We start from the raw sequence: 27194 nt of genomic DNA, 5'->3' as shown, positions 1-27194 counted from the left end.
TTACTTTTAAAGATACAGGACCCTCTGCAGCTCTCCAGGTTAAATCTAAGCTATGGTTTCTTAGATATTCTGCAATCAGCAGGATACCAAATGACACTTTCCTTAACTCCTCCCAAGTTGGAGGTTTAGATATGCCTAAGAGTTGTATAAGTTATGTGTTTCCTGTGAAGACAAAAATAGCCCCATTTCTCCTTTCAAAGCACGATGGACCTGAGTCATTCTGGAGTCTCCAACGACATCGATCAGCCTCTAGGCAGATTTGAGAGAGCTTATAATTTCTACTAACTTATTGCTCATGCAATTAAAAATCCGAATCACTCGCTGACTTAAGCCTCCAAATAATAAAAGATTAAACAAAAAGGAATCATAAAGATGAATTTTTAAATTAGATATAATTGACATATAACATTATATTAGTTTCAGGTGTACGACATAACAATTTGGTATTTTTTATACTGCCACAGTAAGTCCAGTTAACATCTATCACCAGTGACAAAATTTTTTTATCATGAGAACTTTTAAGATCTGCTTTCTTAGTAGCTTTCAAACATGCAGCACAGTATTAACTATAGTCACCATGCTGTACATTACATCCCATGACCTACATATTTTATAGTTGGAAGTCTGTGCCTTTTAACTACCCTCCCCGCTCCATCCATTTTGCCCACCTTCAACCCCCCTCCTCCTGGTGCTCACTAGCCTGTTCTCTGTATCTAAGTTCACTTTTTAAAAAATATTCCACATGCAGGTGAGATTCTATGGGACTTGTCTTTCTCTGTCTGACTTGTTTCACTTAGGATAACACCCTTGAGGACAATCCATGTTGTTGCAAATGGCAAGATTTCATTCTCTCCTATGGCTGAATAATATTCCATTGTACTTATACCCCACATTTCCTTTATCCATTTATCCGTCAATGAACACTCTGGTTGTTTCTGGGATGAACTTGGTTTTCTGACGGTAGGCCTGCTGGTGTTTTATGGCCATACAGCAATGCTTCGTAGCAATCTCACTATCCTGGGTTTGCGTCTGAGTCAAATCTACATTCCTGCCATGATACCTTTATAATAAAGAAACTTAATGCTGAACTAGGAATATAGAAAAACTCAGGTTAACTTTTATTTATAAAAGGAATATTATATTTTTTTAAATCCCCAAAATAGATATTTTGAAAACTTATTTTGTTTTGTACATTCTTTTTTTTTTTTTATCCTCACCTGAGGATATTTTTCCATTGATTCTTAGATAATATGGAAGGGAGGGAGGCAGAGAGGGGAGGGGAAGAGAGAGAAACACTGATGTGAGAGAGACACATCAATTGGTTGCCTCCTGCATGGGATCGAACCTGAAACCCAGGTACGTGCCCTTGACTGGAATCGAACTCACGACTCCTCAGTCAATTGGCTGATGCTCTAATCACTGAGCCAAACTGGCCAGGACATTTTGTATACTCTTAAAGATAGCCAGAAACTGGCATATGGACACTTGAACAGAAGTTGTTTTAACAAACAAAACAAAACTTCAGCTGTAACCTCCTGTGTCCCCAGCTATCTCTAACAGAGCATCTACCATTTCAAAAAATCATTCTCTTAAGGAAGTGATATTCTAAACTAGTGGTGAGCAAACTTCTGATGTGAAGGAGGAATCAGGCAATATTTTAAGCATTGTGGGCCACTCAGGGTCTCTCACAGATAATTCTGCCGCTGCACCAATGCAGCCAAGGACACGTGAGCCAATACGCACCTCTGTGTCCCAATAAAACTTGATTTAGGGACAATGAAGTTTTACTTTCATGTCTTATAAATATCTTCCGGTGATTTTTGGAACCATTAAAAAACAAAACTATTAGCTCACAGACCATTCAAAAACAGGCTGCAGACTGAATCTGGCCTGTAATTTGACAACGCCGGTTCTGAACAGCCATCGAAAGGAGCTGGCGATGCCGAGATCAAACAAACGAGGAAACTACCTGGAGAAGGCCTTCCTCCGCCAACGTCGCTAAGTGGAAACACCAGCCGTGCGCCCCAGCGCGGGGAGGGGGACGTGAACACACATCACAGTACGACTCTAAAAATAGTGACTTCATTTTGCCACATAACTCAGAAGTGGAGGAGAAGGCTTATTGACACAATGCCCATAGAAAAATTATGTGCCTATTTTTAGAGTTATTTAAATTTCCACTAAATTATAGGTGACCCTGTATACATGTGTAAATGAAGGAGGCTAATTTTGATGTAAAAACACATGTGATTCAACTGGAAAAAAATTTTCCGTACAGAAGTTCCACTAACATAAAAGGGGCTTCTCATGCGTTTTTTAAGAAAGTAGGTCCCAAGTTCAGGGTCAATGCTAGCATAAGCTGACATGGTTGGATACCTAAACCTGGTTCTCCTGCCTTTCCAACGCATGACAAAAAGGCCAGATCACACTCACACAGGATCTACTGATTTACACAGGTTACCTTGTTTCCTAACAGTGTGGTCTTTACACAGATCCCCCAAATTAACAACACACCCTACCAGACCAACTTTGTGATGACCCACGAAAGAAAAATAATGATACCAACACTTGGAGGGCCCAAGGCGGGGAAGGTGGAGGATGAGACTCTTTAGTTCAGGGCCACATTTCCGAATCTTTTTCAGAATAGAAGAGCATCAAACTCTGCTTTAAAAGTAGGTTACCATGATAGCCCTTTTACTCCGATTTAAATGTCTATAGCAACTCCTGTGTCCACAGAGATTGTCTTCATAAGAAGCAGATATTAAAATGTCACATCAAAAACAACACTCATAACTCCAAAGCAATTTAAGAACAAAACCTCATTTCAGTTCAGGAACAGAAAATAAAAACAGAGTTCAGACAGTGTCAGTTATCACCAGATATATTAATGTAGAAAGGCAAGCAGCTATTTTTACCTAGATGAACTGCCACCATAAGACCTGAAAAGCATCCCCTAATTCAGAGCTGTCCCTAACGCCAGCACAGTGCACGCTGCATGACACCTGCCCCCGACAGCAGCGTGAGCGATCATGACAAGTGATAGCCTCATCGACTTCCGGGCACTTAGGTAAGATCGCTCATTGAAGATGAACCAAGATAATTATAAACTTTAATTGTCAGACAGGTTTCTTTTTCAAACCTAGTCACATCATTTCAGAGTCCCACCTCACACTGCTCAATGTCTCAAAATTGCGTCAGACATGGGTTAAAGAAATTATGAACTATCCATGCAATAAGATACCAAAATGATGCTCGGTGGGATAGTGTTTTATGACGTGGAAAGATGCTCAAAACATACTTATTGTTCAGCGCCAAAACACAAAGTTACAAAGAACAGAACCTAATTTTTGTAAAAATAAATTTTTTTAATGGTCTTGAGAAATATATAGTAATAGGGGTATTTTAAACAGGCCTGATTCTTATTTTTGCTTATGTTATGTTTTTTTTTTTATCATCTTTCACATAACATTTTTATAATTTCAAAAATTGTTTGTTTGTTTTTTATCCTCACCAGAGGACATTTTTCCATTTTTTGTTCAGGTAGAGTGGGAGGGAGAGAGAGGAAGAGAGAGAGAGAGAAACATCAACGTGAAAGGGACACATCGAGTGGATGCCACCCGCACAACCAACCAGGGCCGGGGACAAACTGCAACCGAGGTACATGCCCTTAGCGGGAACCGAACCCGGGTCTCTCTGGACCGCAGGCCAATGCTCTAACCGCTGAGCCAAACTGGCCAGGGCCAAAAATTGTTTTAATTTAAAAACACAAGTGTACAAATGCTTGCACAAAACCAGCTACATCCCAGTCACTGTGGTAGCCTCACAGCAAATGCTCCAGGCAGGTAAATATATCCAACAGGAGTTCTATTAAGCACTTGCTTTAAGAATTCCAGTAATTTAATACAGGAGTAGGTGTACTAGAATCCACCTAATGGGGTGCAAAGATGGGGGGGCACTGCCAAAGCAAAGCCTCTCCAGCAAACTCAACAGATTAGTGTGTCAGCAGCAAGTCTAAAAAACTCTTAGTCTCTAACCCAGGTATGGTTTGGACACCCTATGTTTGGAAGGTCCTATCATATTTTAAAAATGGAAATAGAAAGGCTAAGAGGTTAAGAGGTAAGAAAACATTCCCACTTTGAAAAAGGCAAAGTTCTAGTAACTTCACTCTCATTTCCTGAGAATCTGGAAAGGCACGAACCCAAAGCTCCCCAACCGAGCAGTCCTTAAAGGCAGGCCCACCGTTATTATTTTACCCTGGGAAAAGTGTCTCCAGGCTATCACCCAAAAGACACTAACGTGTCTCAATACCTAAACTATGTCACAAGCTATGCTTGCTTACAGGAACTGAAAAAGATTCCCAACTGCATATGAGAAGGGCAGAGCGCAAAGACCACGGTGCTGAGCGCAAAGACCGAGATGGTGCCGGGCACAGTGTGCCCAAAATACCGTGTGCAAGAGGGCTGAGTACAACAGGAGAATAATTGTGTGTGTCTAAAAGAACTTAATCACTCTACGCTACAGCCTATAAATCCAGAAGGCTCCTTCCCAGTCAAGGAGAGGTGCCGTTACAGCATAAGCTCACCCTTCTCCATTCCTTGATCAAATAAGAAAGTTTCTGCTCTGCTTTACCCAACTCAAGTCTTGTTCTCCTGGTGCAAATGGCACTGAGCAGAAGGACCTTGGTTTGGGTCCCTGACCCGGAAGGGTCGGTAACAAAAGGTCCCTGACACCTCCAGCCAGGTGGGTGACCCAGATGGCCGGCTGGCAGGCAGTCCAAAGTCATCTATGTACATAGCCGGCTTGACAGGTCTGCCCTCACCTTTGCCAGATGGTGGACTGGGAATGTGCTTTATTTGTGGGGTGTTACACTTACAGTGGCTTCTTCTTAGCAGGAGGATAGTTTAGCCGCCCATAACTAAAATTAACAATGACCAAAAACACATATAAGGCAGCCCAGATTTTGCAAATGCGGTCAGAGGGAAAGTTTCTCATCAAGAGGCCTCATTCTGGGTGATTTATTACTTTGATTTGGGTATGCTGTATTATCTATAAATAATCGTTCACACCAGACAGCATGCTAATTATATAATGCAGTGATTTAGAAATAATACATTATTTAGCATTTCCTTAAATTGTTTCAAACCCCTGTTAACATTCTCCCATAAATGGAGTGAAATTGGTGACTTTTGAGAGTTAATTTGGTGCAGTTCAGCAGTCATTTGGATATCCAGTCTAGCTGAACACTTCATGTGTTCTATATAAGCCCAGTGATGAAAGGAGTCCTTTAGCTCTCTATACCTTACTGTCCTGCCTGCCGGTCTGCCTGCCTGTCACCACCACCCGGGCCCTCACTGGACTGGTAGGTGTGTGATTAAAGACAGACCTTTAAGACTGGAGAGAGATCTATTTATAATCTAGATAGCCTAGATAGCATGTGTCAAAAATTTAAATTCATAATACATATCTGGAAATGCTACCAGATCAAAACCACAACGAGAGATCACCTCGTACCTGTGAAAATGTCTATTAGCTAAAAGATAAGAGCTAAATGCTGGCAAGGATGTGGAAGAAAGAGAATGCTCATATAGTCGGCTCTCATTTATCGCAGTTAATCAGTTCCAGACTACCGTGATAAATGAATTTCTGCGAAGAAGGAGTCTTTATTTATATACTGTGCTATATTTGAAAAAAACGCGTCAGTGAAGCCACGAAAGTCGAAGTGCGAAGTGGCAAGGGACAACTGTACTCTAATGGTGGGAATGCAAGCCGATGCAGCTGCTGTGGAAAACGGTGTGGACTTTCCTCAAGAAATTAAAACCAGCACTACCATATGCTCTCACAATCCCACTTGTGGGTATATAACCCAAGGAAACAAAACCATTATCGTGAAGAAATATCTCCACTCCCATGCTCAACGCAACATTCATTATTCACAATAACCAAGGTATGGAAATGACCTGTGTCCATCAATGGATAAATGGATCGATAAAATGTTGTATAGCCCTGGCTGGTTTGGCTCAGCGGTTAGAGTGCTGGCCCGCGGACTGGAGAGACCCGGGTTCGGTTCCTGATGGGGGCATATACCTCGGCTACAGTTTGTCCCTGGCCCCGGTTGGGGTTGTGTGTGGCAACTACTTGATGTGTCTCTCTAGCATCGATGTTTCTCTCTCTCTCTCTCCCTCCTGCTCTATCTGAAGATAAATGCCAAAAATGTCTTTGAGTGAGGATTAAAAAAAAAAGTGGTATATAGCCCAGCCAGTGTGGCTCAGTGGGTTGAGTCTCGTCCCATGGACTGAGAGGTCACAGCTGGATTCCTGGTCAGGGCACATGCCTGGGTTGTGGGCTCGATTCCCAGTAGGGGGCGTGCAGGAGGCAGCCAATCAATGTTTCTCTCTCACATTGATGTTTCTCTCTCTCTTACTCTCTCTCAAAAAAAAAATCAATAAAACATACTAAATAAAAAAGAAAAGGAAGAAAATGTGGTATATATATACAACGGATATTATTCAGCCTTAAAGGAGTAGAAAATCCTGTCTTTTGTGACAACATGAATAAAAGTGGAGGGCATTATGCTAAGTAAAATAAGCCAGATGGAGAAAAACACATAGTGCATGGTATCGCTTATATGTGGAATCTTAAAAAAAAAAATGTTAAACTCAGAAACAGAGCAGAAAAGTGGTTGCCAGGGGATGGGGGTGGGGGAAATAGGGAGAGGTTGGCAAAAGGATACAAACTCTCAGTTCTAAGCTGCATAAGGCCTGAGGATCTAATGCTCGGTGTGGTGCCGACAGCGGATAACACTGCAGTGCATAACCGAAACTTGCCAAGACAGAAGAACGTAAATGTGTTCACCAAAACAAAACACAACACAACAAAGAGGGCAAATCTGGGAGGTGATGGGTGTGTTAATTAACTCGAGATGGGAAATCCTTTCACAAGGTGGTATACATAGATCAAATCATTATGCTGTACACTTTAAATATCTCACAACTTTATTTGTCAGGTATACCTCATAAAGCTGAAAAGAAAAGAAAAAAGGTTACTGGATCTTCTTAAATTATTCCAGAGGTTTGAAAAACAATTGATTTATCATGTCTGTCATAATTTCTTTCCACGATTATGTGAATTATTTCAAAATTCACATGGGATATTTGAACTTATAAGCCAAATTAAACTTATTAAATATCTACATTACCGATTAACACTTATTTACATTACCAATTAACATTTAAGTCCACTATAAAGCCTGAAATGAATTCAAGAAATTTTGGGTAGAGAGGGCAAAGAGCCACGCGGATAAATTAGTGTTAAGATACACATTTGGCCTTTTCTTTGTGCCTGGTTATGGTAAAAACCTTATTGTGTGACATTTATTTCAACCTAAGAGAATGTAGGTTTCCAAAAAAGTATCACAAGCTACCTATAGATTCTTGTGATGTCACTTGGGGATACTTTCTGAAGTTTTTAGAACTCTATTTTTCTCCCAATTTTGATCTGCAAGAAAAACAAATGGCCATTTTCACCAAAAGACATCAAACTTTTAGAACGAAGAAACCGATTGCTATAAAAGTCTTCGATAAGCAATGCAAGAGTAATTATAGTAATGCAAGTTCAGGGCAAAAAATCATGAATCTTTTTGTTTTGTTTTTAATAAAAACACCCATTAATTTCCACTGAAAGTTCTGCTTAAAAATGTAACAGTTCTTTGCCGTTATAAACCACCTTTAATGTCACTGAGCCAACTTAGACAGATGAAAGACAGTATATTAAAACAATTTTGAGCTTCACATGTTACATTTGGTACTTTAACACAAACTGACAGAACATGATTTTTTAAGTCACTTAAGTGTTTAAAAAACAAAAAAACAAACAACTCTTTCTCCACACACCCAAATCTACATATGAAAATTTCAAAACTGATTTTTCAACCATGAAGCATTTAACCATTCAAAATCAAAGATTTTCATGAGTATTTCTCAAAGCTGAATCCATTAAGCAATTAGGCATCAACATCACTGATAAAAGTAACCTGAATTTCTATTCATTTATTTCTAATACTATTCATTTATTATTCTGATTTTTATTAATTCTATTTTTTACAGAGTATAATTTCTTTCATCCTTGGGGCTAAGCTTATTTACAGAGTAAACCACACAATAGATCTATATACTCTAAAATGTTGTGTCAAAATGGACACCACTGCTACAATTTTAATTAATTTTTTTTTTAAGGGAGAGAGAGTTAGAAACATGGATGTGAGAAACACCCACTGGCTACCTCCTGCAAACCCTCTACTGGGGATCAAGCCCAAAACCCTGGCATGTGCCCTGACCAGGAATCGAACTCAGACCTCTCAGTCCATGGGACGACGCTCAATCCACTGAGCTACACCGGCCGGGCTTCACTGCTACAAGTTTAAAATTTAAAACTATTTTTAGCTTTTGATTTTAAATTTCAACATCAAAACAATCTTGTCTCATAATAACTAGATTACTTTTTCATATTTTCAATGAAAAAAAATCAACCTAGAAATGAGCTAACGATATCTGTGAAGTACCACTGGGACATATTTCATAAGAGGCAAATGTTTAAGTGTCACATAAAAAGGCTATCTCTATCAAAGCACCGGAGATAAAGAAATCTGATGTGTGAGGAAAGCGAACTAAATGCCTTTAGTCAGTGTAGTGTTTGTAACACACTGACATTAATAAAAAGATTTCCTAAAGAGCTTAACTTAGGAGGGCAGAGCCCACACTACCCTCATCTGTCCACCTACCGCCGTGAATCAGGAGCTCAGTCAGAGCTGGGTGGGCGTCTGCAGCCAGGTCTGGGAACACAGAGAAGGCCTCCTGCACTAACAGAATTCCAAGAGAGGATCATTCGGGGAGGTTAATGCCATTTCCTATCTAGTTTCAAACAGGCATGAGTTCCCAGCGGAAGTGATTAATACTGATCCTGTTGGGTGGCAAATTAGCCTGGTAAGTGAAATGGTGGCAATTTTGCTACCCAGAGAAAAGTAAGGTGACTGTTAGATGTCCTCCCAAGGTCAGTGACTCACAACCAACCTGCAGACCACACACTGAAATGGAAGCATGAAAGGGGCAAAGAGGCACCTCTTAATGCCTCCTTGGCCTTGAAGCCAGGGAGAGATGAAAAGGGCTCTTAATTTTATAAAATTCCCCACTACTGAGCCTCTCCAAGTGAAGTCTGTGGAGGAGGCCACGTCCAAGATCCACTGTTGCTAGTCCACAGGAGGGAAGTACAGAAAGAGCAACTGACACAGTATTTTTTGTATCTGTTGAATCTATGAATTTAAAAAATCTTTTATTTTCTGTATCTTTCTTTTTCACTTCACTTTTCTAGTAACTAGTTCTTATGTATTTTATAAGTATCAATCCAGGATAAATTGGAAATTAAAAAAAAAAATCCTTCACCATGGATAGTTAGAGAAGCACCTCACTAAAGCACCCCAAATAAAGTGTTGCTGGACAATATACATATGACTGCCAGGGTGCTGGCTTTCTGCAATCATCTCTTCAGTTCCCTGAATATTAAGGTTTCTCAGAAGCAGGTAATTGTGCTCACGTGTACTACACTACACTAAGCTCCTCTGATTAACATCTGAATTAATCTAGAGATGTTTGAATTGTGGGCTAATGAGATACCATATAATTAAAACTGTTCCAAGGAATCAAGATATTAATTAACACGATTTCCTTGGAAAAGGAAATTTCTGTGGTCAAACAAGCTTGGGATGTCTGCTCCCTCCCACAAGGCATCGCACACCTCAGCATATTAAGGATTCTGACAAGGCCTATAATTAAGAAGAGGGTTTGAGTGCACAGATGTGACTCTCTTTACCTAAACACGTATCTTGCTCAGAACACACAATTTTGGAGATATTGGCATAGTCAAAAGACTCTAGACCAGCAATCAAAAACACCTCAAGGATCACTTACTCGCTGTCTATTGTCTTCATTTGTACCAGGATCATGCTACCCCCCCCCCCCACCACTGAGTTCCGGCACCAGGGAGATGATGACATAAAAACTACCTCAGGCAGCTCCTCTTCTGAGGACAAGGAGCTGGCTCCCATCTGCACCCAGCACACACAGTGCTCTGAGGAATGTTCCAGGTCGTCTCGTCACCCCCCAAACCCAGGGTGGCTCACTTTGTGGGCCACTCCCTTGGAATTTGTCCTTGGAGGCCTCCTGTCCTCTGGTGCCCTGGCTGGTGTGGTGTGGCATGCACCTGGATCTGCAGACAGGCCCCGAGGAGAGCCAGGAGGAAGCCCTGTCCTGGTTAAAAACCCCAGCCGGTGATCATATTCCCTTGGCCTTAACCTCTGTGCAGAGACATGTCTCCTGCTGGGGATGAGGCCACAGCAGGGCAAGACTCAGGAGTTCCGGTTCCCACAATCACATCCCACTACCCTCGCCCATAACACCCAGGTGGTACTCACTGGGGACTCACTGAGCTGGATCAACATTGTATCATCTTAGTGGAAGAACAATCTCAACAGAAGAAATATCACAACCCCAAAACAGAAAGCATCACAACAAAAAAAAAATGTCAGCCTAGCTCCTATTCAACCTCTGGCTCCCCACTTCTTTCTTTCTTTTTTTGTTTTGTTAATCCTCACCAGAGGATATTTTCCCATTGATTTTTAAATAGAGTAGAAGGGAGGGAGGGGAAGAGAAACAGAGAGAGAGAGAGATCTATGTGAGAGAGACACATGGATTGGCCGACTCCTGCACTACCCTGACCGTGACTGGGGATCGAACCTGCAACCCAGGTACGGGCCCTTGACCAAGAATCAAACCCGAGACCCTTTGGTCTGAGGGCCGACACTCTAACTGCCGAGCCAAACTGGCCAAGGCTGGCTCCCCATTTCAACAATCAACAATAATGCACATTCCCTCAAAGAACTGTTATTTTTAACTTCTATGGCTCCTCTGTTTACTTCAAAGGCAGCACCCAGAAGTTGGGCGGCCGAGTCCCGTGGTCACTGAAATGTAGGCCAAGACACTGGTTTTCGTACACATTCTCCCAACCACCAAACCACAGGGTCTTTGTTAAGGTCAAAATTATCATGAAACATTATTTACATGGTACACAATGAGCTCAGTCCTGCAGCTGTTACAAACACGAGCCACAACTTGAAATAATAAAAAAATAAAAAGATAAGGAGCCACTGGTTTTACTCACTGTTCACGTAAACATTAAATGTCACGGAAGAATCGACATCGGAATTGGACACTAGAAACGTGTAAGTGCCTCCTTCGGTCCCTTTCAATCTGGTTAGATGAAGTTCGCTTACATATCTACAAAGAGAGGACAATAAATCAATCACTGGGGACGGCCTGCCTTGAAAACAGGTTTTTCCCAGCTTCTACCTGGAAATACGTGCCTATTTAGGGAAAGCACAGCTCACTCAGCTCAGTATGAACAAGATCTGCATTAACAAACACAAACACACGCACACTTCATTTGGGACAAGCGCCTGTTGTGTGAGAATAGAGGGAAAGGCTCTCTCAGCAGAGACAACCGCGCAGACACCTCCGCCCCTCCCGCCTCCCGCGCTGTCCCCAGGACCACCTTCTCACCGCCGTCCTGACTCGCCTGCCCCGTTTTGCTTTAAATACACTGGCCTGGAAAAACCTCCGGCTGGCAGGCCGTCTCCATGCAGACACTGCCGGGCCCTCGAGGCAAGGTCACGGTGTGGCCTTCACCTGCCATCCTGCAACACCCCGATCCCCTAGTGTTCCTCCTCCCCGACTTCTTCCGAGCTTCCTTTGCCGTATTTACTATTCAAGTTTCTGTTGCACGGCAGGGCCACCAGATATGACTGTGTAGACTGAGCATGTGTGGCTGTGGGGAGTCACTGACGGGGGCTCCAGTGTGGACGGGCACCCTGGGCAGCCCTGGGCCCCCCACGAGCTGCAGGCCGCTGGGCGTATGCAGCGGCGTGCTCACACTCCTCACACTGCACATGCGCCCTGGGCAATCCACTCCCACACTGAACTACTTGTTTGCTCACTTTCAAACCTTGACCTCTCGTCCAGACTTCCCTGACCTCCGCCTCCTCTACAGGGCTCTTTCTAGGCCACCATCTCCCCTGCCTGGGTGCAGCTAATGACGACCCACACCAGCAACCTTCTCCCACCTCTTGCCCTTGGGCAGCTAGACACACTTGAAAGTGGACTGCCTTCCAGGTCTACAGCCCATGGTGACTGACCACGGGGAGGGACAACAGCCCAGCTTAGAGCTCCCTGCGGTCAGACTGTCCTCAGCTTTACCTCACCCACATCCTTTCTTCCCTTTCCCCTCCCGGCCCTGCTCCCCCACTCCCTGGCGGGTCTCTTTCTCCCTTATGAGTCCTTGCCTGAGAACCCCTGCCTCAGGCTTGCTTCTCGGGAACCTGACTTGGATGCTTCCCACCCGAACACTGCCTCTTGAGGTGCTATGGTCAACCTCAAATTCAACAAACCCCAAGCCTGCAGCCTCCCCACCTCCTTGAATGGAATCACCTTTTACCACCCAACCTGGCTGACGGACCCAAACTCCTAAAGGGCATCTTCAGCTCCTCCCTCTCTCCTACCCCCCTCAACCACCGAGTCTTGTTGAGAAGGTAGCCTGGACACCTCCCAAATCCATTCTCCTCCCTCCAACCTTAGGCCTTGGCACAGAACACCATCCTCTCTCACCCACACTCTTACAATGGCCAACAGTTCCTGACTGGATAAATATACAAACTCCATCTAGGCACATACCTCTTTTTGGTCCTTTAATCTGGGTCAAACTACCTTAACCCAGTTTCCTCTTTTATAGAAATAAGGGAAATAAGAGTGCCTACTTACAGGCTTTGGAGGACTGAAAGTATTGAGTTAATAAATGAAAGAGCCCTGGCCGGTTTGTTCAGTGGTTAGAGAGTCGGCCCGTGGACCAGAGTCGTGGGTTCGATTCCAGTCAAGGGCACGTACCTCGGTCGCGGTTCATCCTCAGCCCTGGTTGGGGTCGTGCAGGAGGCAGCCAATCGATATGTGTGTCTCTCTCTCTTTATCTCTCTCTCTCTCTCTTTCTCCCTCCCTCCCGTCCTCCCTCCCTCCTACTCTATCTGAAGATAAATAGAAAAACGTCCTCAGGTAAGGATTAAAAAATAAATAAATAAAAATATATGAAAGGTACTTAGGACAGCATAGGTAGAAAAAGGCACACACAGCTTGCATAGTGTTACTATTGCCACCATTTTTGTTATCAATGTTTTGAGGATCAAACAAGAGATCTGATGTAAAAGAGCTGAGGTTCCCTGCCCAGTCCAAAGCTACCCAATGATTTTTAGTTTCTTATAGTTGTTGTTGTTGGGTTTTTTTTTTTACTGATTTTAGAGAGAGAGGAAAGGAGAGGGAGAGGTAGAAACATCTATGAGAGAGAACATTGATTGGCCACCTCCTGCATGCCCCCCACTGGGAATTGGGCCCACAACCCGGGCATGTGTCCTGACCGGGAATTGAACCAGTGACCTCTTGATGCATGGATTGATGCTCAACCATTGAGCCACTCTGCTGGGCAGTCTTATAATTTTTTAAAAAATGATTAAAGGTGCTAACTTTCCCCTTTCTCTGAAGGGGATTATTTAACGTGCCCCTAGGACATGAAAGTCGCTGCTTTGAAGTATCCTCAGAACTCCAGGAAAGAACTATCCTCTATTTTACAAAGGAGAAAACTGAGGCACCCTAAACACACAGCAAAATGAAATGTTGGAATGAGGACGTCAGGAAGCAGCCCCAAACTTCCTTTTTGGCCAGGTGTCCTCTCTAACATGCATGGGTCCCAGAAATAGGCTCTGGTAAGCCACGTGGACGAGGAAGAAACACGTGTGATCCCCAGAGAAAGGCCCTTTTCTCACCTGATATTACTTTCATTCTCAGACTTGGGATAATTTTCCCATTTATCAGTGAAGGTTTTGTTCATGTATATCCACTGCTGGTGTTCAGGTTTCGGGTATGCTTCATATTCAACAGTTAGGTCTACATTTTCTCCATCGTTTACAAAGACTGTAGTATTCGCCATAGGGATGATATTAATGAATCCTTTATCTAATTGCAACAAAATAAAACAGAAAGAAACCATTATCCACAACTACCCAACAGAAAACACAACTTCATCTTTAGATTACAAATATAATAGACCGATTTCCAGTATAAACTGACCATAACAAGTAAGAGGATTTAAAGTAGCCATTTGAGTCCTGGCCGGTTTGGCTCAGCGGTTAGAGCGTCGGCCTCCAGTCCAGAGAGACCTGGGTGTGGCTCCCACTAAGGGCACGTACCTCGGTTGCGGTTTGTCCCTGGCCCTGGTTGGTTGTGCGGTGGCAGCCATTCGATGTGTCCCTTTCACGTCGATGTTTCTCTCTCTCTCTCCCTCCCTCTCTATCTGAACAAAAAAAAAAAGGAAAAATGTCCTCGGGTGAGGATAAAATAAATAAATAAAATAAAGTAGCCATTTGATATTTATTTTGCTCTTGTAAAATCACTGTCATAAAGTGAGAAAGGACACACACTGAAAAAGTTTATTCACCCATCTCTATCTCTTCGGTAACTCTCTTACTGAAAGATCTGTCACTAACTTATAACTTTTCTGGAACTATTAAGTCTTGATGCTCATTAGGTTAAAAAGTATTTAAAGGATTAAACAGCCCACACCCAGACACAATATACATGTTTATTTGATAAGAAGGTGACATAAATCAAGGGGCAGAGAACCTAAAAGTTCAATAAAAATGTTGTATTTGAAAAAAATAAAACTTAGGTCTTTTCATCATCTCATATATTACAAATGAATCAAGGACAGCATTTTTTTTAAAAGGATAGTTTATAAATTTTTAGAGAGAGGGGAAGGGAGAGGGAGAGAAAGAGAGAAACATCAATATGAGAGCAAAACATCAATCAGCTGCCTCCTGCACACCCCCTACTGGGGATCAAGCCAGCAACCCAGGCATGTGCCCTGACTGGGGATGGGACCAGCAACCTTTCAGTACACAGACAACACTCAACCAATTGAGCCACACTGCTCAGGGCCAAGGTCAGCATTTTAACAATCAAACCATGTTTTTAACTGAACAACTGAACTGACTCCTATCAAACATCTATGGGGTTGGGGGAGGGTGGGGGGACCAGGGGATTGCATTTTCTAGGTTTTTTAGAAGCAACAGAAAAAAAAATCATAAAAGGCAAATCTGAATATATATTTTTAATTTTTTTTTTTTTCCTCACCCAAGGACATTTTCCCATTTTTTTGTTCAGGTAGAGTGGGAGGGAGAGAGAGGAACAGAGAGAGAGAGAGAGAAACATCGACGTGAAAGGAACACATCGAGTGGCTGCCACCCGCACGACCGACCAGGGCCGGGGACAAACTGCAACCTAGGTACGCGCCCTTAGCGGGAACCGAACCTGGGTCTCTCAGGACCACAGGTCGACGCTCTAACCGCTGAGCCAAACCGGCCAGGGCTGAATATATATTTTTAAATGTCTACATAAAAATTATTTAAGGTAACAGGAAAAAGAGGACATAATATCGAAGGACAAACATTTAGTTAAACTAGTAATTAAAATAACAGGATCACTTTCACTTATCTGTGCAAAAAATGGAAAAATGTCCTCGGGTGAGGATAAAAAAAAAAAAAAAAAAAACTAGCAAAACTTCAATATAGATGTTTCAGAAATAAAATATATCCATGCTATTAAAAAACAATAGCAAAACTAATTTGAAATATACTAAATAATTTTGCAAATATGGTAAAGTGGCAGACTGAATGACAAATTGTGAACTGACACAACTCTTAGAAAGCATTTAACAATGTAGATTTTTAAAAATTATTCTTCAATTTAACCCTGTACTTTGCATTTGAAAACTCTTCTTAGTGAAGTGGATAGCTACAAACAAAAGAAGTGCTATTTACATTGACTTTAATAATCTTAAAAATGAGAAACTGGTTAAATGAAGTAGCCCTTAGATATAGTTATATAATAATATTATTAAAAGAGCTTTAAAAATAATAAAATAATTGCCAATATTATTATTATAGCTACCATTTATGGAATACTTACTATGTGCCAAGAACTGCTCTAAGTACTTTAGCATACATTTAATAATTATAACAAATATTTAATCTTATAATACTGAAAAAGGAAGCTTATAACCCCTAATTTATACATTATAAAAATCAAGTCTTGGAAAGCCATATAGCTAGCTACCCAATGGGACAGCCTGGATTTCAATAAAGGTCTATGAGAAGCTAAGGCTGACCTCTTTTTACTATAGCGTACTCTAGTGTCTACTTTCATTGAGGAGAGAGAGAGAATGAAATATATGTATAAAAAAATCCCGATGCATACAAAAATATAGATATACCAAATTTTAAAAAATGGTTATATCAAGTCAGTGGAATCATGAAAGAATTTTAATTTAATTTTTCAATTTATTTTCAAAATTTTTAAATTAATTATAGAACTTAAAATTATCTTTTTTTTTTTTTTGGTGCTATTTGTTTAGTCCCACATGATGCTGTCAGAATAGTATTTACTGCCCTTTAGTGTCCTATAGACTCGGAATAAAAAATGGAGTCCAACTGTCCTATGTACCAATTGAAAAAGAACTTTTCAGGTGAGAATGGAAAATCGTCCAAATGAAAATTGGCTATGGAAACCACTACCTTTTTCTAATTCCTGAATGATAAATGATACCCTCTGCCATTCTTTAAGCTAATTTAGGTTCATTTTGAAGGAATAAATGTTTCCTTTGTTCCACTACATATTCAAGTTTTCAAGGTTATAAATTCAAACCACACAACACAAAATATTCAAATATTACAGACAATATTGCACAAAATTATTTCTTTCATAATCACCATGTATAAAATACTTGTCTTAAATCCCCCCAAGTTTTCCATAGTCTAGTTTGCTCAATATAGTTGTATGTCCTATCATGGAACAGACCTTCAGATTCATGAAGTGTAAGAATTATTAGAATCAAAGAACTCCACCTGGGTTGTTATAACACAAAGCATGATTTTTTTCAAGTACGTCTGCATTAAGAATTTGATAATGCATTAATAGTCAATAAACTGTAAACACTGTGCCAGGTACTTCTATAAAATCTACTGCCTTTTCTCCTTTCCACAGCCTTGGGACTTACATGCTATTTTTCTCAGAAGATAAAATACAGACAGAGGTAAAGTAGGGTACATTTGAAAGCTAAGTGGCAGAGCTCCAGCTCAAAACCAGGTAGGGCCATCCCAAAGTCCTGTTCTCGCTACCCCTCCATGTTGTATCCAAATCCCAGTCTATTCCCAGCCCCTAGAGAAACTACTTTACTCTTTGTCTCTTCCTGTTCTTGACCCATCCCCAACCAATCCTGAAACAATACAAAACCAGACTCAGATTTCTCAGCCACAAGTCTTTCCAGTTATATAGTTATATTCTTGGAAATTGATGAATGGATTTAAAAAATCTGATTACATACAACAATATGCTCCAAACATCCTTACTAATTGCTTTCTGGGGCTGAAGCTGATATATCAACATGCTCCCTAATCAACTTAGCAAATTAGCACTTACTGAGTTTAATATTTTAAAAGCATTCCTTCTATTCAAATTAATAAATGGTTCACAATCACGTTTAGGAACAAAGTAGTCCTCTTCTTCTGTGCTGACTCTATAATTGCAACTAAAGTGTCTTTCCCATGTTCAGTCTAGTGAGAACTTTTCAATTACAACATGGGCAGAAATACCAAAATTATGTAAAATTACTGTGGGACAAATCACAGACCTCTAACATTACTACATAAATTATTGAAGAAATATGGGGGGGAAGGGAGAGAAATGAAAACAAATATGGCATCATTTTATTATTGCTCATGATGAAGAATTTCTCCACCCTACAAGTACTTCATCAAAGTCAAGCACTAAGACTAAGGTTGCATTAAAAAGACAAGAAAATAGATTAAATTAGAACAATACTCAAAAGACAAAAAATGTGGAAATAAAGTAATTTAAAAATCATTATTATTTTCCATAAATCAAAAACATCAAATACTTCACTACATTCTGCTCTCTTTAAGTAGATGCTTGGAAAATTCACATTTAGTGAAATTTCTAGAGTAGGGAAGAAAAGGCTAAACCAATGTGTATATCAGATATGATGGGGTCAGGGGCATAGGTTACCATGTTCCAGTTTATGCTCTATAGAACCAGTGTCCCATGTCCCTGTGACATCCTTCCTGAAGGTTCATGCTACAGCCTCTTGAGGATGGAGGTGGGGTGGGGAGACACCCAATTCATCCCTTCTTGATACAAATGAGCTAGAGCCATGGGCGGTAAAAACAATAAACCAAAAGGCTGAGGGGCCCCACCAAAAGATTCAGAGAAATACTTTGGGCTCTAAGCATTTTCACTCCTCAACAGAGAGACTCTACATCCATTTCCAAACTCAAGTCATTTGGCGAGGACTAGAATTTTTGAAGAAGCTCAACTTATGCTTTATTTGTTTGGTGGGGAGGAGTGGGTGGGTAGCAAAGAGAATGAAAGGTTTGAACAACTTCAGTTACAGCTTTCCAATTCCCTCTGTTTAACAGGTGGATTTGCTTTTGTGCTCTAGTTGGAAGAGGCTACAATTTTCGTTCGTTCGTTCGTTCGTTCGTTCATTCATTCATTCATTCATTCATTCATTCATTCATTTGGTGACAGTAAAAATGTCTAAATGAATCTGTTCAACATCTCATTTACATAAAAAGGAAACTAGTAATTTCTTCTTTTACTACTGCCGGTATTTTATACATTCCCATAGAGATATTTACCTACTACTTCCAAGGTTGTTGTGACATTTGCTGATCCGAAAGTATTATTGGCGTAACACATGAACACTCCAGAATCATTCACTCTTGCTGAGCCAATAGTCAACCTTTCCTGACGTACAAAATTGAAGTCACCCTGATGCCAGCTATTACTCTGTACCTGTGCTTTAGTGTGCTGGTTTCAGAAGGAGAGAAAAAAAAAAATCAAAGATTACCATAAACTTTATATTCAGGATCTTTCCTAGATAAATTAAAAATAGCAGCAATTAACTTCTCCATATTAGCATTCATTATACACTACTTAAGTAAGAATAATAAAGCATCATGACAAGTCTGTCATTGGAACACTTCACATTACAGGATTATATTGAAAGATAGTCATTATTAATGATTGGGAAAAACATGAAAATTCATTTCTTAATAACCATAGCATACATAATTCCAAATTCTCTGTAGTGCTAAATATTTTTAACAGTGCCAAATCTGAAAAGTCACTATATCAGTGCAGTATTGCAGAATACTGATATTTTACAATGAGTCAGCATACTTATATCGATATTTCCTGTTATGTTTTTTCTACTCTATATTCCAGTGATTGAAAGAAACACATTGCTAATAATAATCATGTTCTATTTTATTAACATGTATATTCTTTTCATGAATAAAAAATATAATCACAAAGTCTACAACTAACTTGAAAATTCCCTCTACAGTTTTTACCAAGCAGAATTTTGGCAGCTTTCCAAGGGAGTTCCAAGGTATATAATACACATAAATCCAAGCTCCAAATTATTTAAGCATGAGCTGGAGAAAAAAGGCTGTGAATTCACCCTTGTGATATCACCATCCTACTACTATCTGTCTGAAGACATGACATGGAGAGATTTCTTGTATGGGAAACATCATGGGAAAAAACCATAATATAAACTATAGCCATTCTCTGAAAAGATTAAAAGGAGTCACATATAGCTTTCTGTCTTTTCCAATTTTTCTGACATGTGACACATTCCTATCACAATGGAGGGAGGGGAATCTAAAAAAGGAAAGTAAATAGGAGCTGATAGGACATGGATGGAGATCGAGGGTGATTGGCTGGCCGGGCCACGGTGAACCAATCAGCGCTAGACCACCCTGACAGCCTGTACCTCAGAACAACCCTCCAGAAAGCAACTCCACAGCATGTTCAGACCCTGATCACGCCAGCAAATTTATCTCAAGGAAACAACAACGACAACAACAAAAAGCTCTAAGATGTTTACTACAGTGAAAACTCGGAAATGAACTAAATGTATATCAGGTATTAAAATAATGACTAGGTGAAAATGAGAAAATGTTTATATTACTTAAAAAACATAAATTGAGCGTAACTTAGAACTGCGACCATGTGATAACACATATGCACAGGGACAGAAATAAAAGAAATAGGAAAAAATGTGGGCAATATAGCATCTTATACGGACTAGCCACATGGGCCTGCTGAGCACTTGAAATGTAATGGTCCAAATTGAGTTGTCTAAAATATAAAATATGTCCCAAGTATTGAAGACTTAAAATGAAAAAATAATATAAAATATCCCTTTAATAATTTCATGGTAATTACATAATAAAATAATATTTTCAATATATTGGGTCAAATAAAATATATTATTAAAAATCAATTCTGCTTTTTCACTCTTTGTCATATACCTCCTAGAAAATTTAAAGTTACACAGGAGGCTCACGTTACATTTCCACTGTACAGTGGTGGGACTGTATCTATTTCTCTTTCTCATGTTATAGTTTTGGAAATTTTCTTTACATTAAAATAAGCACACATAGACACTGACTGCCAAAGGTGAATGTTTTGAAATAAAAAGAAATCTTCTTTTTGTTAACTAATTGTGAGATCCTGAACAAGTCAAAAATACCACCAGTCTTTTGTTTCTAAAAGGGAATGAAGGAACAAGGGTCTTTAAAGGCCTCTCCAATTAGAAGCACTATGTAGATTTAAAAATACTCCCTTCTAAGAGATCCTTCTAATAATTAATTGGCAGACATCTGCCACTTCACTGCCTATGACCAATTGTTAAGAAGATGTAATAGCGAGGTGAAGTGACATTTTCTTGAGCCTTTCTGTCCATCATGTCACAGACTTGTCTTCTGCAAAGGTAGAGTGACAATGGACAGATACCATATCATATTCTAGATTTCAGGTATCTTTCTTTTAGTTCTTGCAAGAGTCCAAGAGTCTACAATAGGGAACTACACACAGACACTGAAAATGTCAGTGCCAAAGGAATAGCTTGGTTATAAATGGTGCAAGATCAACACTGAAATGGAAAGACCATCATTTTGGATACTGTCAAAGATCATAATCAAAACCAAGTAAAAACACAAGGGTTTATAAGCATTAGAAATGCTAACCAAGATGTATAAGTGTTGCATAAATTCCCGATTCTCTTACATTTTAAAACAAAACAACTGCAAAAACTCTAAAACAATTTACTCTAAATTTCACTGGGAGCTCAGCTTAGTCTAAATGGTCAGCATCAAACAGTATGGATTTTTAAGATAATTTGATAGTGCTAACTGTGCTAAGTATTCCAAATTAAGCCGAAGGATATCAATAAAAGATTCATAGATGAACCTTGGCACACAGCCATGAGCCCCATCTGCAAGTCACACATCACATATTGCTTGCACGTGATTTGGTTTTCCTTAACCCTTGGAGGTGCACAGTGGGATTTCCCCAAAGAGCTCCCAACACTGAAGGCTTATCTACCAGCGCCAGTGGATTAATTGGGAATGGCATGCAGGGCTCTTGGGAAAATGGTTCAGAACAAAACTGCCTGGAGCAATTTAATTTCTCATCTCAAAGAGGCTAATTTTCAAGTTATACTGAAGCTCAAATACACACACAGACCAAACTGTTCTCACCTGAAATAAAAAAGTATAGAACGCCAATTAATACAGGAATATGTTCAGTAAGGCTAGTGAAAAGTCCATAAATAAGTATTGTTTTTTTATTAAATTATATGATAGGGAAACTAAAACTTATTTCTCTGAGCCACTGGTTTGAAAGAACAAGTCTACAGGACAATCCATTCTCCTAGTCCATGGCAGGCTTCATTTAGCAAGGTATCATCCATCACAGGTCTACATGAATACCATCATGATGCTTTACATTATGCTAATCATCACGGTTACTTTGCTTAGCAAAGACTCTTTTAAAAGGCATGAGATTGCCATTGTTGAATATAGGGCATGAGGAGGAAGAGGAGAAAAATATAGCATTTTTTACCAATGTAATGCATAATCTATACTGAAGAAAAATCACCATGACAGCTAATTAAGGTTATTAATTAGATGGCCAAGATTATTCGAACAAAAATTACTGAGAACTCGGTCAATGAAAATTATAAACAAAATATTAGGGAAATAAGACATTTTAAAGACCCTGCTATTAATATAATTATTTAGAGGGGGGAAAAAAAACTTCAAATATAACTGGCTAAAATGTTATTTAACTTCAGGATATGCCTAACACAGTAATCTGACATATAGTAGACATTCAATACGCATTTGTTAAATGAATGAGAACTTAAACATGTCCAAATGTTTCAGATTAAAGATAACCATTTTATTAATAGCAACTAAAACAAATAGAAAACCATTAGCAACTTGATCTCAGGTAACCGGTCTCAAAGGAGGAAATCTGATCCATACAAAAAGAAACCCATCTCCTCAAATGGATGAGCCACTTTGTGGGGGAGAGAAGAGCTTCCTGGTTAATATCTGAGATCAGTCATTGTTTTTAAATATGGAAGGAAAATAATTGACAAGTCTTCCCAATATTTTAAATAATCTGGCCTGAACAGCATTAGTAGTAGCTTTGAAAATCAAGGTATTTATGCAGTTAACCATTCGTTTTTTTCCTAATTTCCCTACTGAAGTCATTCAAAGAAACAGCGTGAAATAATAACATAATTCCGACGTTCTCTCTTAGATTTTCTAAAACAAATTTATAAAATGATGTTTACTTGTTACAATAGTAAGTGTACACACCCACATATGGTGTTATGAAAGGGGAAAATATGCATCTCTACACTCCCAGACAGTCCCACCTCAGACAGACACGCCAGCTGAGCCACCCCCCAGGACAATTAACAGACTTCAAAAACAAATGTGAAAATCTCCCACATGGAAAGAATGATACATTGAGAATAACAAAGGAAACAATTCACTCACCTGGCTGTTTTCCTTTATCCACATTGAGTCCACAGAACTAGACACATCTTTTATCGAGCATGTTACTGTAAATTCTTCCCCTTCCCTAAGGAGATAGCTTGCTTTGGACACAGACACCACAGGTACGGCTCTGATGGCTGGAACAGAAAGAGACGTGGCCCTCAGATAAGTTGTCCTATCAGAGCATGACATTTTAACTTACCTGTTTTCCTCAAATGCACACAGCTTCTTTTGGCATCTTTAAAGCAAAATATAAAGTATGGTACTAATTGATCTGTACTACTTGCATATCTAAAGACATCAGCAATTAAATCATGCATCCTTCACATAAATTCATTAATACTGAGTGAAAAAGATAGGAAGGTCTACTTTGAGATTATAATGCCCTGGACAATGTTATTTCTAAACGGTTGGAAGCCCAGGCATAGTGGACCAGTTCCGGTCTTCATCTCACACAACAGTGACAGTTTCATGAGGATGTGACCAACAACTGATTATATCCTTTTAACCCAACAGGCATCTTTTCCCATGTGTTATAAAAATAGTATCCTGCTTCTTTCTGAAAATCCCAGGTCTTAAATAATCAAATTTTCCTTAATTCCAGGGAGCATACTTTTTCAAAAGCCTTAATAAAAACCATTCAATAACTGAGTGCCAACTAGTGTTGGATGAGATGATCTCTGAGGTACAAAATCTAGATATCTTGCTGCTACATAATGTCACCATAGGCATGAGGTCCACAATTAGGTGGTACTTTCTTTCTCAGATTATGACTAGTTTGAGAATGCTTTAATATTAAAGAGCTGAGGAGAAAGTCAGCTCATATATCAATAGCAAATCAAGGAGTGAAAAATCGACATGCTAATCTTCTCAAACAATGTAACGAAAGCTTCCCCATGGGTTTCTCTTGGAAGGAACACTTCATGCAATTATGAAACTCTGACGTGTCCTAAAGTCAGTAGGTGTAATGACTGTCCCCAGTCCGGTCTAAATGCCAATCTGTGGCAGACACACCCAGCTGAAGGCAGTCACGGGCTGGTCCCATGAGGTCGGGACCAGGGAGTAAAGAATTCGCAAGCAGTGGCCATTACTTTGAAGCTGGGGGAACTGAAGCACCAGCTGCCTGACTACACTGAGAAGAGAGAGGTCCTGTTTAGGCAGCGGGCGCTCTGACTCCTGGGAGAAAGCAATGAAGTCCATACCTGCCCTCACTTTGAGGGTGAATTTCTTCGACAGCACTGGCTTGCCCTTCCTGTCGGCGGAGCAGTGCAGGCAGAGCCGGTGGTACTCGCGCTTCACGTTTCTGATGGTGATGCCGGCCTTGGGGTCAGCGACAAACGCCAAGTCCTTGGGAAGAGGCTTCCCCTCGCACCCCGTGAGGGAGTAATTGGTCACTTCTGGGTCAGTCAGAGGACAGCGGACCAGTGTATCATTGCCCTCTTTCCCATACAAGGGAAGGTCCATAAGGAAAAGCTTTGCAGGATCTATAGCATATCAAAAATTAGTGGTTTGAATGGCTGATACAGGCACCGAAAACACTTCTAAAAGATCAAAAATGTTACCTTTCATCACAACAATTCCCAGTGGATCAAACGGCTGCTGACTTTTTTCTTTGCAGGCAAAACTAGAATTTATCCAAATAATACTAACAGGTACAAGTTAATGTTCATTCAACACTTTCCATGTGTCAGGCACTAAGCTTAGACCATTACACACTTTGTATATTTCATTTTATTCTCACAAGACCCTTATGTAATGGGCATTATCATTATTCCATTTTATAGATGAAGAAACTTAAGTCTCCAAAGAGTGACTCTTCTAAAGAGACATGGCCTGGAAATGGGCAGAAGTCAAACCAGCTCTGACTGATAACAAAATATGTACACTCAAAACGGAGACTATTTTATTAAAACCATCACTCTTTTTTCTGCAACAAGTAATACTTCCAGGAGCATGGGCCAAGAATAAGCTGTCTGATAACCCCTCCGGCTGGGCCCTTTCCAGAGTTCCCAGCCTCCAGAATCTTCAGCTTCTGAACAGAATCTAGAAAAGTATCAGCTGGCCACCCTATACATATAACATGTGGGCCTCACTCTATTCAAACTCCTTCAAGGTAAGTTTAAATATACCTTCTGAAAATCAAATAATTAATTTATGAGTTTCAGGAATACTGTGGCAAATGTTTATCTTCTAAATCAGAACGCTTGTGAGTGAAAGGGGGTTTGAGGGACTGGGAAACCCTCAGACAGACTGGGACCCCGTATAAGCAAAGACAAACCGCATTCTGTATACACAGTATGCTGCCACCCTTTACTGTGTACAGATAATGCAGATAAACGGCTGGGCCAACAGATTACATTTAAAATTTGTTTCTTAGTTATCTTTTCCATCTGGAAGTTAGATGTTCCACAAAAATCAATTTACTATCATCGAAATATACTTCTTACCATTTAATTTTGACCAATTTTGAAAAAGAGGTTTCCAAAATTAATTATGGGCCTCCCAGCCTTACATTTATTCTGCAAATAAATTAATTTCATGATGGGTGAACAATGGTCCAAGACCAGAGTTAGTTTTTTTTCCATCTACTCTTTCTTAGTTGCTTGAGTTACACTGCTATAAACCAAAGAACTTACAGGCATATATGCACAACAAATGGGCACAGACATTAGTTTGGGGAAAGCAGGAGGGGGGGTGGGAGCAGGGAGGAGGGGATCAATGGCGATAAAAGGACAACATCTGTAATACTTTCAACAATAAAAAAAAAACCTAGACTATGTAAGTATCCAAACAACATCTTAAATCAGTAATAATTAAGTACAGTTCTAAATTATGGATGACTTCCTCTATAAAGAAAATTCATGAGTTCTGTGAGACTGATTTGGCCAATTTCAGCAGTTTTCCCCATTTAGTCAGTTGTCTACCCATCCTATTAATAAGCAGAATGATACTTATTACCACCTGGAAAATACAGAGTACCTCTGTCAAAGAACAGCACACAGGTTGGCCCAACAATTACAGAACCATGCCAGAGGCCAAGCTGTGGCCTATGAATGTGTGTTTCTTTTCAGCCACCCAACCAGGAAAGGACAACATACAAACCGAGGCAAAGTCAATTTCATGGCAACCATGTGAGTCAAACTTATTAACCCTGATAAAGCTAGAATGTGCACAATTCTGTCTCCCTAATGACAATTAGGTAAAGAAGACAGAGCAGGTAATCTTATCAAATTTTGTAGGGAACTGAGACCCTTGAGGTTGCTCAGGTCTACTATTTGGGATAAATGTATTCATCATTCTTCCACAATACCATGGACGAGGCCTCCTACTCAGGCCTGTTTCAGTGACAGCCCCAGTCCAGGCACAAGCCCAGGACTGGAAGTGGGCCTACACTGCTCTTTATAACCTGGCTGTGTCTCTTCGCTTCAAGTGCTTCCATTTTCACATCAGCAAAATGGTGCTCCTCTCCCCCCCCCCCCCCGCCCCCACCCCACCCCCAGCAAACCTCCGCTTGACAAAGATATTAAAAGCATAAACAGAGATGAATCACTGAATTCATCACAGGAAATGAGTTCTAGAAATTCAACTATCATATTTGTTTTGTTTTGTTTCTAAGAGGTCACAATTTTTTAAATGAATCAACTGACATCTATTAAGAACCTAGGAACAAAAATAAATTAATTTTGAAAAAAAAGAACCTAGGAAGGACATGGGGTGCTTTGCTGACTGAGTTATTTTTCTGAGTTTATTCCTTAAAAGTGGGTCAGTTCTCTGGAAGTGTTCGTCTTGTTTGGGCCCTGAGAGACCTTTAGTTCCCTGAAGCGTTTTTTACTAAGTGGGAGTATCTGAGATCTCAAGGCATTAAAATGCAGCCTTCCCAAAGGGCCTAATTTATTCTCAGGGTTCACCCAGAGCACCAGGGCCACGGGGCTGGCCATATTGCAATCTCATTAGGAAGGGTGCCACAGCCTTGCAGATCTTCAGCTAGACTCATACTCAAAGGCACTATGTATCAAAAGATGGAGAAACTAACAAAGAAAATTTGTTTTAGGCTTTCTAGACCCAGCCAGTAATATTTTATCTGTGGCTTAGTCATCTATATGTCATCCATAAT

General features: G+C 40.2%; 1 protein-coding gene across 1 annotated transcript in view; it reads right to left on the bottom strand.

Moving 5' to 3' along the window:
* Positions 1-27194, bottom strand: part of KIT (KIT proto-oncogene, receptor tyrosine kinase) — an 81230-nt gene that overhangs the window by 18979 nt on the left and 35057 nt on the right. The window contains exons 3-7 of the mRNA XM_036239734.1: positions 24283-24564; positions 23081-23217; positions 18857-19028; positions 13910-14099; positions 11209-11324 (exon numbers count right to left, since the gene is read on the bottom strand). Coding sequence (XP_036095627.1) covers positions 11209-11324; positions 13910-14099; positions 18857-19028; positions 23081-23217; positions 24283-24564 — 897 coding nt within the window. The remainder of the gene's footprint in view (positions 1-11208; positions 11325-13909; positions 14100-18856; positions 19029-23080; positions 23218-24282; positions 24565-27194) is intronic.

Source organism: Molossus molossus, unplaced genomic scaffold (assembly GCF_014108415.1).
Source record: "Molossus molossus isolate mMolMol1 unplaced genomic scaffold, mMolMol1.p scaffold_m16_p_1, whole genome shotgun sequence".
In the NCBI taxonomy this organism is placed as follows: domain Eukaryota; kingdom Metazoa; phylum Chordata; class Mammalia; order Chiroptera; family Molossidae; genus Molossus; species Molossus molossus.
This window is presented reverse-complemented; position numbering and strand designations above follow the sequence as displayed.